This window comes from Protopterus annectens, chromosome 1.part1 (genome assembly GCF_019279795.1).
Source record: "Protopterus annectens isolate FY-2018-M chromosome 1.part1, PAN1.0, whole genome shotgun sequence".
Lineage (NCBI taxonomy): Eukaryota > Metazoa > Chordata > Ceratodontiformes > Protopteridae > Protopterus > Protopterus annectens.
This window is the reverse complement of record NC_056726.1, coordinates 822,110,565-822,122,945: the sequence shown is the minus strand read 5'-3', so window position 1 is coordinate 822,122,945 and position 12,381 is coordinate 822,110,565. Positions and strand designations below refer to the sequence as shown.

General features: G+C 39.5%; 1 protein-coding gene across 6 annotated transcripts in view; it reads left to right on the top strand.

The window, feature by feature from the left end:
• Positions 1-6,290: 6,290 nt before the first annotated feature.
• Positions 6,291-12,381, top strand: part of TPM2 (tropomyosin 2) — a 762,558-nt gene continuing 756,467 nt past the window's right edge. For 2 of the 6 annotated variants that reach the window (XM_044078467.1, XR_006365706.1), the window contains exons 1-2: positions 6,291-6,775; positions 10,636-10,761. In XM_044078467.1, coding sequence (XP_043934402.1) covers positions 6,662-6,775; positions 10,636-10,761 — 240 coding nt within the window. In that variant the 5' untranslated portion in view covers positions 6,291-6,661. The remainder of the gene's footprint in view (positions 6,776-10,635; positions 10,762-12,381) is intronic. The other 4 variants (XM_044078451.1, XM_044078461.1, XM_044078458.1 and 1 more) reach the window with 3 other exon arrangements.

The window sequence follows — 12,381 nt, the reverse complement described above, 5'->3', positions numbered from 1 at the left end:
CACATGGTAAGCATATCAAGCTGCCGTGGAGCTTGGTCAGAAAAAAAACTAACTGCTGCCATTATTTTATGCTAAGAAGCACTTCTGCTGTTTAGCAAGTGTAAAATGTAAAAAAAAAAAAAAAAGAAAACGAAAAAACAAAAGTGTCTGTGTGTGTAACTGTATGTGAGTGAAAGCGAGATTGTTCAAGCCATTATTTTACACTCCCTAAGCAGTGCTTTTACTGTTTAGCAAGAGTAAAAAAAATAAATAAACAGAAAAAAGTGCATATGTGTGTATGCAGCTTGATGAGTGTGTTTATGTTTCTGTCTGCGTGTGAGTGAACGCATGCATGAAAGCAGAAGAGACTGTGTGTGTGTGTGTGTGTGTGTGTGTGTGTGTGTGTGTGTGTGTGTGTGTGTGTGTGTGTGTGTGTATGTATGTGTGTGTGAAAGCAGAAGAGACTGTGTATGTGTGTATGAGAGTGAGTGAACAGTGAGATCGATCTATACATTATTTTACACTTGCTAAGCAGCGCTTTTGCTGTTTAGCGAGTGTAAAGTAAAAAAGAAAAGAAACTTAAAATAACAAAGTGTGTGTGTGTGTGTGTGTGTGTGTGTGTGTGTGTGTGTGTGTGTGTGTGTGTGTGTGTGTGTGTATGTCGGTGAGTGAGAGTGTATGCATGTACAAAAGCAGAACAGACTGTGTATGTTTGTGTGAGAGAGTTAGAGAGAGAGAGTGAAGAGTGAGAGCGATCCCTGGCAGCAGCAGCAGCATTGAAGAGGTCTGCATACTTCTCGACCTCTTACCTCAACATATGTTTTTATATATTTGTGATGTAAAATGCTTCCTCTAGCACAATTAACATGTACTATAGCAAGTTTGAAATATTAGGTGGAGGAACTATTTTACATAAAAAAATTATATATATATATATATATATATATATATATATATATATATATATATATATAAATAATATAGTACTTAAAAATAAGTAAGTAAAACACAACATTTTTACACAGAGTCCATTCCTTAAGTGTTGGGCCTCATAACAACCTTGGACAGACATTAATTACATGTTAAGACACACACCCTGTCGGGCATTATTGCTTGCTTAATTTGACTAACTAGTTCAATAGGCACATGACAACAGCTGTTTTGTTACACCTCTGTATGAGTCTGTGAATTACTTAACTGTGAGAATGACAATCTTTTATATAATGACTTGTTACAATAGTAGTGAGGGCTATACTACTTCCTTAACAACTGTTTTTCCTTCCAACACACTCAACAGCAATACACAGGATTGTACTACAAGTGAGTTAGGTTTCAAAATGGTTGGCTGGTTTCTCAGAGGCTGGCAAAGTGCAAAGGTACTGCAAACGGTACTCTTTTTGCAGTGGGAAGGCATATTCTATGGCATTTGTGATCCTTGTAGTTGACCCTCTGTTTTCAAGTCATATTTGTATCAGCAACTCCACTTTAGATAGTTTAACCCACCCACAACATTGAGACAGAGATACTTGAAGCACATATGACCAGCAACCTGTCATGAGATGTGTGACACCAGGGAAATACTGCCAGTCCAGCTATCTGGAATTTTGTAAATAATTATGTGTCACTTGAAAATATTAATATGATTTATATAGAAATGTGACACTATCACCCTGCAGATGTCCTGATAGGTTCATAGCTTCATAGGTAGGTACTAGGCTATCAGCCCTGGGGCCTATACAAGCCCAGCCAAAAAGGTACCCTGGCTTTAGCCACCCAAGAAAATTATTTTCCTGTGATTTTGATAATGCAGTACCATGTGTGCATGCAGTTACATGCAGTCAGGCTTGGAGACAAGCATATGGGTCTGGTAGCCTGGGGAGACCCAGACAGACCACACACTTGCAGCCAGGACTGGTGAGGTGGTTACTAGAGGGAGGGAGCTACCCTGTATCAGTGAGATTGAAGGTGAGCCATAGCGACTTGTGGGTACTGATGTTCCCTTAGACAGAGTGACTGCAAGGGCAAAGGTGAGTAGTACTACCCAGGCTGACAGTGAGGCACCATTGTCAGATGATGACAGACGTCTTGTGGAAGGGGAGCTGGGAAGGGTTACAAAGAGAGAGTTGAGACAGGCTCAGCTCTCAGACCCTACATTACAAGGCCTGAGGGAGGTAGCTAGTAAGGCACCTGATTCTCAAGGGAAGGGGAAATCTGTATACTGGGACAAAGGGTTACTGTATAGAGAGTGATCCCCTGAGGGATGGCTAGAGGGTGAGAGAATGCAGCAGTTAGTAATGCCCATAGCCTACCATCTAGCACTTCTAGCCATAGCCCATGATATTCCCTTTGCAGGTCATATGGGCATAAAACGTACAAAGGGACATATTATGCAGAGCTTTTATTTGCCTGGGATTTCCAGAGATGTAACAGGGTGCTGCAGGACAGGTCAGCAGTGCCAAAAGGTAGGTAAGGCAGGCGACAAGATGAAAGCTCCTTTGATGCCTTTGCCTGTGATTCAGGAGCCATTTCAGAGGGTAGCTATGGATATTCTGGGGCCTCTGAGTATCCCAAGTTCCACAGAGAAAAAGTATATCCTAGTGGTACCAGATTATGCTACCAGATACCCTGAGGTAGTGGCTCTGTCCTCCATTGAGGCAGAAAAGGTGGCAAATGCTTTGTTAGAGATTTTCAGCAGGGTAGGTTTCCCAAAAGAAATACTGACTGACAAGAGGTGCCAATTTCATGTCAGACCTGCTGGCTTGTCTGTGGAAGCACTGTGGGGTAAAGCACCTAAAGGCCACCCCCTGCCATCCCCAGACTAATGGTCGTGTTGAGGGGTTAAACTATACACTCAAGATGATGCAACAGGCATTTGCAGATCAGTTTAAGAGGGAGATGGAAAAATATTTGCCCCATCTGTTGTTTGCTTACAGAGAGGTTCCTCAGGAATCCACAGGTTTTTCACCCTTTGAGTTGCTCTATGGGCATAGGGTGAGGAGACCTCTAGATTTGATTTGAGATGAATGGGACAGTGAGTGTGAATCCCACAAGGAGTCTATTGTGGCAGATGTCCTAAACCTCAGGACATGCCTCAGGGAACTCATGGGTTGGTCCAGCAGAACCTGGCAAACGCCCAACAGCAGAAAAAGGTCTGGTATAACAGGAATGCTCGGGCTAGAGAGTATGCTCTAGGGCAGCAGGAAATGGTTCTAATTTCTGTCAGACACAACAACCTGCAGGCAGCTTGGAAAGGACCCTACAAGGTGGTAAGACAGGTCAGTGATGTTAACTACATGGGAGAACTGCTAGGCAGGAGGCAGGGCACAAATTGTAGCATGTTAACATGATGAAACCTTATCATGACAGGGAGGCCCTTGTGCTAAGTATTTGCAGTACAAGGCAGGAGGAGTCTGAGGGGGATCTATGGCTACAGGGAGCCAGCCAGAAAAATCCCAAATTACTATGGTGGAAGCTAGGGTTGCAGGGATATGATGGGACAGTGCAGCATGGTACTGGGGTCAGCAATGTCAAGGCAACTGGAATCTCAAGACAGGGAATGGGGTAAGGTATTCCCAGACATGCTCAACTGTCTCAAGCAACTTTTCTTAAGGGTTACTTGAAAAACTAGCTTGAGTTTTCAGGGAGGTGAGAAATGTAACACCAGGGAAATACTGCCAGTCCAGATATCTGTAATTTTGTAAATAATTATATGTAAATTGAAAATATTAATATGATTTATATGGAAATGCGACAGTGCCAGCCCAGCTATCTGGAATTTTGTAAATAATCATATGTCATTTGTGAATAGTAATATGATTCATATGATTGTCCTACATATGTAAGAGAACTGTATGTTATGTACTGAGCTTCAAGAATGTAACCACAGTGTACCCTACTGGAAAAGAACAGAAATGTATATAGACTATATACCTGCACAAATGTATGTTTTAATAGTAGAAGCTGGAACATACAGAGTTAACTTGCAAAACTTCAAGAAAATAAGTGGAAAATGTTTTATGATTGTGTTATCTCTCAGTTAGCAGACACAATGTCTAGAGCCAGAGGTTTTTCTATTGTCTTGAAATAGAAATAATTACTAGGTTTCAAATGTAAAGTGTTTAGTTGTTTTACGACTTCCAGTTCTAAGCAAACATCTGAGAGATATGTATTTTTCACACAGAAATGTTAAATTTTGTTAAGTTTCTGTTAGCCTGGTAACTGAAGGCAGGTGATAAAGAGTGATATCATCTAGGTTAACCCAGCAGTAATATGTGATATTAATTTAAGAACTCTCTTAGAGACAGAGTGGGCATTTTGTGTCGTGTCTTGGACCTAGCAAGAATATCCACTCATCTGCATTCGCCTTGCTCTGTAAGTAAGTTATTTAGAGCATAGTATCTTTTAGATATAGATAGGAATATAGTAAGGATTGGTTTAGATGTTTTCTGTATTTATTTGAGACTGTCCTGCAATGTTGTTTTAAAATATTTCCTGTGATTCTGAACTCTGCAGTTACTGTGTTGTTTATTAAATATATTTAAACCTGTGTGTGTGTGTGTGTGTGTGTGTGTGTGTGTGTGTGTGTGTGTGTGTGTGTGTGTGTGTGTGTGTGAGCTACTTGGGCAGGGACACGAAGCACTGGTTGGACAGAGAGGGTGCTGAAGGTTTTGGCTTGACCCCTCAGCTGATATCTTAAACCTATAGCTGTGCCAGTGGGGATCTGCAGAAAGAGGGAGAAACCAGCCCCAGACTGACTGCGATCTCTGTGTGCTCTTTAGGGAAATTGTACTTTATTGTCTGTGTACTTGTCATTCTTCCAATGTGTATGTCCTACACTGGTGCTAGTGGTGAGGATTGAGGCTCCTTGATTACTGGGCCAGTGCAGGGGTGTCACAAAGTCCAACAGGTAAAACGTAAAGGAAGCTGGAAATGACTATTCTGCTCATGATACCCCTTCTGCTGCATAAATATTATAAAGACAGAAGTTTCCTTTTAAAATTATTCATGCCAGTTGCTGATGGGTGTTAAGGTGTTAAATTACAGACCCTACTCACTAGAAAGTACAATCCTTAGGCAGTGGGATCGAACTATCAAGAGCAGAATAGGAAAAAAAAGAAGTGGTAAAAAAGTAACATGGTGGATAGTGTTGTCACCTCACAGCAAGAGGTTCCCCTGGTTCGATTCCCACTTGGGGTGCCTTCTGTGTAGATTTTGCATGTCAACCCTGTGTTTGTGTGGGTTTCTTCTGGGTGCTCTGGTTTCCTTCCACATTCCAAAGACATGCAGTAGGTAGGCTGGATGGTCTAAACTGGCCATAGGAGTGAGTGCGTGGTGTGGAAAAAACACTGTGGTAGGGCTAGCCACTTGGTGGTGTAATCCTTGGCTCTAGATTATTGTCACTGGTGTAATGACACACTGATCTCATGTGCAAAACATGGGAAAAAAAGGGCTGTGGATGGAGATATATAGACAGATATAAACTGAAATATGTCTAAATGCAAAATATCCACAAAAACTGAACACATCAAAAATCAATGCTTTTGCAGGAGAAAAGCTCTGCTGTGCCTCCCCACACCCCCTGCTATTTAAATATGCCAACTCCGATCTTGCACTACAGTGAGAAAAGGACACATATTCTTCCTTGCTATAACATCAGTTTTATCAATATTATGCTTTAGATATTTTTTTAGATATTTTGCATGTTGATATTATTAGCATTAGCTTTATTTAGATTGATCCATATGTATTGTTTTCTGTCTTTTCCTGGGACTCTAAGAAAAACAAAATTTTATAGCAGCTTATGGTTGCAGAAAAAATTGAATGAGGGAGATATACTACAGATCTTTCTGTTTGGGACAATCATACTACAGTTTTGTTTTATGCACTCTAGCACTTTAAACTGAATCATAGATGTGTCACCAGTTTGCCAGTTGTATGAAATATGACAGAGTTTTAAAAATAATTTGAAAGGAATGACAGTTAGACTTCCAACCCCCATCCCAATAAGTGGCCAATTGTTAAATATACATTTTTACATAGAGTGGGAATGGTGAAACTATAAGAACTACAGTCCTTGTAAATCACAGTATGAGCTGGTTAATAAAAGAGCACCGAATGCTTGTGTAAACTAAACCTTTGCATTCTGCCGGTTCTTGGCTATTGTCCATGTCATCTTTTCAACACTGCGTCTGCATGTTAAAGAGAGCCAGCTGCCTGCCCAGCCCCTAACAATGTGTATATTTTAGTACTGAAGCACCATGCCATAATGATAGGAGCACCATCATAATCAGCAGCTGCCCCCAAAGAAGGCAATAATCCCCCAACAGAGGACAAATCAGCTCCCTCCAGCGTCACTGCCACCTGAGGATTAGCTCTGAAACACTTTCCAAAAAAGTATTGGATTGTTGCAGCATGCATCATCTCCCTCCTTCTCTTCTCTGTCTCTCATTCTTTTTTTTAAACTTACTCCTGGATTTTTAGCTGCAGTGTGAACAGCACATTGTCAGACTTGCCCCTCCTGTTCAGCCAGGCACATCCTGCTCAGCTTCAAAGACTGACCCCCATAAGACACTTTGCAAACTTTTTTTTTCAGTGTACTACATTTTTCTTTCCCCCTTACCTTTACTTTATTACATCTTTTTCTCACCTTTCTTCTGTGTGTGGAATCCCATAGTCTGCAGCCATGGAAGCCATCAAGAAGAAAATGCAGATGCTAAAGCTGGACAAGGAGAATGCCATCGACAGAGCTGAACAGGCAGAGGCGGAGCAGAAGGCAGCTGAAGACAGATGCAAACAGGTTAGCAACTTTAACAAAAAATGCAAAGCACCCTCAAAGTTGACAGGTTGTAAGTGATTGCTCTCAACTACGACTGTAGTCTTAAAACACAGCAGTTAACTCAGACTGATTAGGACAAAAATATAAAGCATAAGTTATGGCAACAAACTGAATGAACTTTTTGCATTAAGCAGTTATGGGTTCAGTTCTGCCACTCCACATTTGTAGAGGATAGTAATAAAAAAAGTCTGTTAACCAGACCAAAACTGCTAGGCTGTTTCAGAACTAGCATTTGTGTCTCATCAGTCATGCATAATTAAAACAAAGTATATAATATCAGAGACATACTTGTAAAAAAGGTGTTATTTTAATTGCATTAAATACATTTGATGAAATAAAGTGATGCATACCTGTTGTTTTATTTTAATGTTAAAACGGAAAGTTATTTAAAAAACATATATTTTCTTTCAAAATCTCATTTAATAAATAATTGACATATGAAATTTGTTCAGACACATTAGTTTGCAGTTAAAGCTTGCTAGTAGTAGTAATTAACAGCAGATTTGTTCTCCAAAGAGGACTGAACATGTTTCCCAGGCAACAAATATTAAAAATACATTTGTAAATGAGTCCTTTTTTCTAGAGTTCTGGGGGAAAACACTAAAAAGGCAAGTGCATCTCTCTCTCTCTCTATCTCTCTCTCTTTCTCTGATAATATTTTATCTAACTATATACTAGTCAGGTGATGTTAGGTGAATGATTAGTTTGAGAAATGTGCTCTTAGAGCTGGCAGTGCAAGTATGATAGCATTTCATTTGTTACATTTAGACTGGAAATACAAGACTGTGAAAAGATGATATCAGAGCTGTTTAGTGGAATTTCAAGCAGCAATAAGGCTTCAGCTGATTATCAGTAAATGTTTTTTTCTCCATAAAATGCATTATCAGAAATATTTTCCCTTTGCTAAAGGTTTGTAGAAGGGAATCATGAATGACAAAGGTGAAAACTTGTAGCACTTTTGATGAAGAAATTAGACCATATTCTCAGCACAAAGTCCTCTTCAGTTACAGTTGGGCGTAGTGACTAAAATAAAGATGCTGGTTCAAACACCAGTGTAGTCCCTGACTCGGTAAGTGACTTTGAACAGGTCAGTTATCCACCTGATATTTCAGTTCCACCTAGGTAGAATTTTTTAAAGTCAGAAAGGTCCTACATGCATTTAAAGTAGATTCTTAGGGAAGAAGTACAGGCAAGACTGATTGTTGGGTAGATACGAATCCATATAATTTGATCAAATCATTAATTCTGAGAACAGAAATTATGTAGATTTATATATGAGAGAACTGTTCTGCTGATATGAAAAGAGAGATGATGCTTTAACATTTCATTAACTGTTCATGTAGGATTTGCAAATGTACTGTGTCGACTCTTACATAGTACTAGTCATCAGCTCTGTAGTACAGAGAAATACAGCCCTGCTTACAGTCCAGATGACCTGGGATTAATGACCTGGCCACTGCAGGAGTCGGCCAAGGAGGTGGGAAGTAAGTGGTCAGTACTGGTTGGCCCATCCTGGAGAAGGAAGACAGCTTGATACACCACACTGGTGGCTCTTAGTGGAGGCTGGGATAATGCACCAAGGAGCACTAGAATAGTTGCATGCAAATATTGCCATGCAAAGCCATGCACTGTAGTCAGGATGATGTGTGTGAGTTAAGGTTGCATGCACCAAATGGGCCCAATTGTGCAGCCCCTGCTTTAGCAGAGCATGCAATAGGAAACTCCATTAAAATGGAGACAGGTACCAAAGTAGAAAATACTGCAGCTGTGTGGATTATTTCCACATGATGGTCAGCAGGCATGATAGGGAAAAAGAATTCAAGAAAAAAAAAAATAAATATATATATATATATATATATATATATATATATATATATATATATTTGTGTGTGTGTGTATATACTGCTCGCTCCATGTTTAGCCGGTTTTGTAGACAGAATTATCTAAAATTTAATTAAATAATGGCAACAGTTAACATTTTGATAGTTTAGGAAGAGACAGCTCTAATTCAAGTATAGAAAATATAACCTCCAGTGTGTGTATTGTGACTTGCAGTGTGCTATGAGGGTATAAGCCAATCTCATGTCCTTCCTTTTTAAAATTCTGTATCTGGTAATGCAGAATTATGTGTGTTTCCATAGTACTTGATTGCCATCTTTACAAAAAAAGGGTTGGGAGGGTGGCCTAATGGTTAAGGTGTTTGCCTTACAAACACAAGGTGCAGGGTTTGAGTCTCACAAGGGATAATTGGCTAGGCTTAAAATGGCTCGCAAGGGCAGTTAGCTTAGTACTAATCTATGAATCTATGATTTACTTATTCAGCAGTAATTAAAGGACACTAAGAAATGTGATCACGGACACACACACACACACACATAAAAGCAACTGTTTCACTGAGACAGGCCTCCTAGCATTGTCTGTGCTCTAACAGATGGCAACACTCACAGAGCTGTTTTTCTTGACTCTACTTATGTTATGGCCTAGTAAATGGCAATACAGCATATGCCATTTTTGTTTGACATTATCACCACTCTTAAGTTTTCTGTTAATGTCACGGAATGCTACTGCCAATTCTATTCTTGAACAGGCAGGATAGCTGAACTACTGTCTCCATACCTCTCAACTGTCCAGATTTTTAAAGAATGTCCTCTTATTTTTGGCCTGTTCCTCAAAATAATTGTGCTTTTTTTCCTGACAAATCCGTGAGGATTGAAGTCATTAAATAATGACAAATATTTGAATTTCAGACGTCATATCCTTCAAATGATGCAGAATATGCTATTCTAGCAAGTTTATAAGAATATTTAAAAATCTGTCCCTATTTTTGGGCTTTGTACCTTTATATTTTTGGCTTTTCCCAGATTTATTTTACTAAGATGTTGAGAGGTATGACTGTCTCATCTGTTGTTACAATTTATACTTATCCTATGGCAGTAAGGGACAAGTAAATCATACTCCATAACTTCTGTCTCTACACCATGAGGGCATTTGGCTTTCATGCCTTACCTATTTGACTTCTGTGGCCTTACCTGTAGTTGGCCTTAATAAAGCCCAACCCAAGTCTCTTGCAGAGTGCAAAATGGATTAAATCTGCATATATAGGCTGTCCCAATTATAATTTTTATTGCATTTTTTCTGTCTCAGCCATCTATTCAGCTGTTTCAACTGACTCTCTCTCCATCCTGCCCACTCAAGGCCTTTCCCAGTGGTGGGAGAGCTACATATTTAGTCCATTATTGACACTATAGAGTATCAAAGGATATTTTCCATACAGGAGGGAAAAAGAAGTGATCTGTTTGAGTAACTAGACCTGGAAGAACTGTCTGTGTGCAACATTTTTTAACTTTGAATATTTCACTGGGTGCAGTCAGTGCAGCTGATGTGGACATCTGTTTCTGGCCTCCTGCTCACTTCTGCAGCTACGCAGCCACAGATGGTCCACCAATTATCACTACAGCAATGCTTCATGTTCACAATGCATGCATCTTGTTCTGCTTAGTAGGACTGATCCCTAATACTCCTCTCTACCTCTATCTTTACACAACCTCAAGCAGGTCATTTCAACTTAAACCTTAACCAAATCCATCTCCTCTTAAAAAGTGCTTCATGGATACATTTTAAATGCATCTACTTTAAAATGCTTTTCTTTATTAATAACATGTTTTGTTTGTGTTGAAAAATGATGCAAAATAAATTGCTGAGAGTGGTCATATAAAAATCTATTTGTGCTCAACTTAGGAATTAGTTGTATTTTTGACTCACTGACTCTGCATACTTTGCTAGCACCTAACCTGTTTTCCATGTCAATAATTCCTCACTAGTTGGAAGAAGAACTGCAGGGCCTGCAGAAAAAGCTTAAGGGAACAGAAGATGAGCTGGATAAATATTCTGAATCTCTAAAAGATGCTCAAGAGAAGCTGGAACAGGCTGAGAAGAAGGCAGCTGATGTAAGTAAAGTGCTAGAAAATATACCCATTCTGCCACTTTAAAGTACCACATAACTACCCATCCACTTGTAAAAAGACCACATCAGGTAAGTGACTTTGTTGTGATAAAGAGTACACAGTTGCTCCCACAGTTTCTTTAAAACTATAAAGTTGTGAAGTTCAATTGACAATACACTGAAAAGTTACTTAAGGAATTCTGGACCACATTGGTATAAGCAGCTGTTTATTTCATTTCTTCTGGTCTTCCTTCTCAGTGCTGTTATGCATGAGTATCAGTTTGCTGCGTTTACATCATATTGAAAAAACAAACCTTTAATAAAGTCTGATGCTTTGCTTCTTTTTCACTTGTCCCATGTTCCTGCTGTTTACTTGTCTGCACTTTCTGTCATTATGCTGTTGGATTAAATTAATGCTTCCTTGTCATGGCCTGAAGGTTTACACTTTGCCAGTCTTAGACTGCCACTTTTTCAGCAACTCTAGAGTAAAGGTCACCAAGGTTTATCCTCACAGTGTCATGCTTCACACAGCGTTAAGTGAGAGGCATGAGTAGTGCTAGAAATACCCAGGGTATGTCTTTAACTTGTCTAACAGACAGTCTTAGACTACATTGTTCATTTACCCTTTTATTCCAACCTGTTCCATTATACTTAGCACCACCAGTGAGCATCCAAGACCTTCACTGACTCGATTGGAGGCCATGTTGTAATGAAGTGCTCATGCCCTTCCTCCATTCTTCTAGGATAATAGCATGAATCCTTCATCTTTCTGAAAAAGTCCCCACTGTGCCAAGAGCTACTGAGTTAGGCTAAAACTCTGCTGATGTTCTAAATAACCCATATGTTGTCACAGTATATTCCTATCTGATGGCACTTCTAACTGTTCTTGTTTGTTTAGTTATTAATATTTGCTAACTTAGGCAGAGCAGTGATCCACATAGACCTTTTCTGGGCTCTCCTTGGGAGTGGTGTCTGGTTAAATGACTTGCTTAGAGTCATACTGTGGACAAATGAAGGGTGAGGGGAATATAACAGCCTTTAGCCATAATCTTGTGTACGAACTGCCAGACCACTTAACCAGTTTCAGTAGAATCCTACAGTTTATAAACTTATCATCACAATAATACTGCATCTATGGCACATAATTCCTATGCCCACCCACACCCAATATATGTGCATACCATGATCATCAACATATTTACATACCATTATAACAATAATGAAACTATAGGGTATCACATTTTAATACAACTCATTTGGTCAATTCTTATTCTTTAACTTTAAAAGAACAGTGACTGCAGATATTTCTGTTTTGCACATCAAATCCAGAAGCAAGCTATGGTCACTGTGCTTTTTTTATCAAGACATGAGCTACACATGACATTTGGCTGCCATTTATAAATGGGATTATAAAGACATTGGACACTGGCTGACAGCTGTCTTTTTAAGTTATTAAAGGCTCCACAAAGCAGTGATTGTCAGGTGCATATAATCCAGTTAACCATTACTTTACAGAAATCAGTACTTGCTACCGCTGAGACTCACGTTTGTTGCATGGTATGTGACACTATTGCTAATTCATGGTTGGAACCTAGACCAGGCAAAAAATGCAGTTCTAACCCCG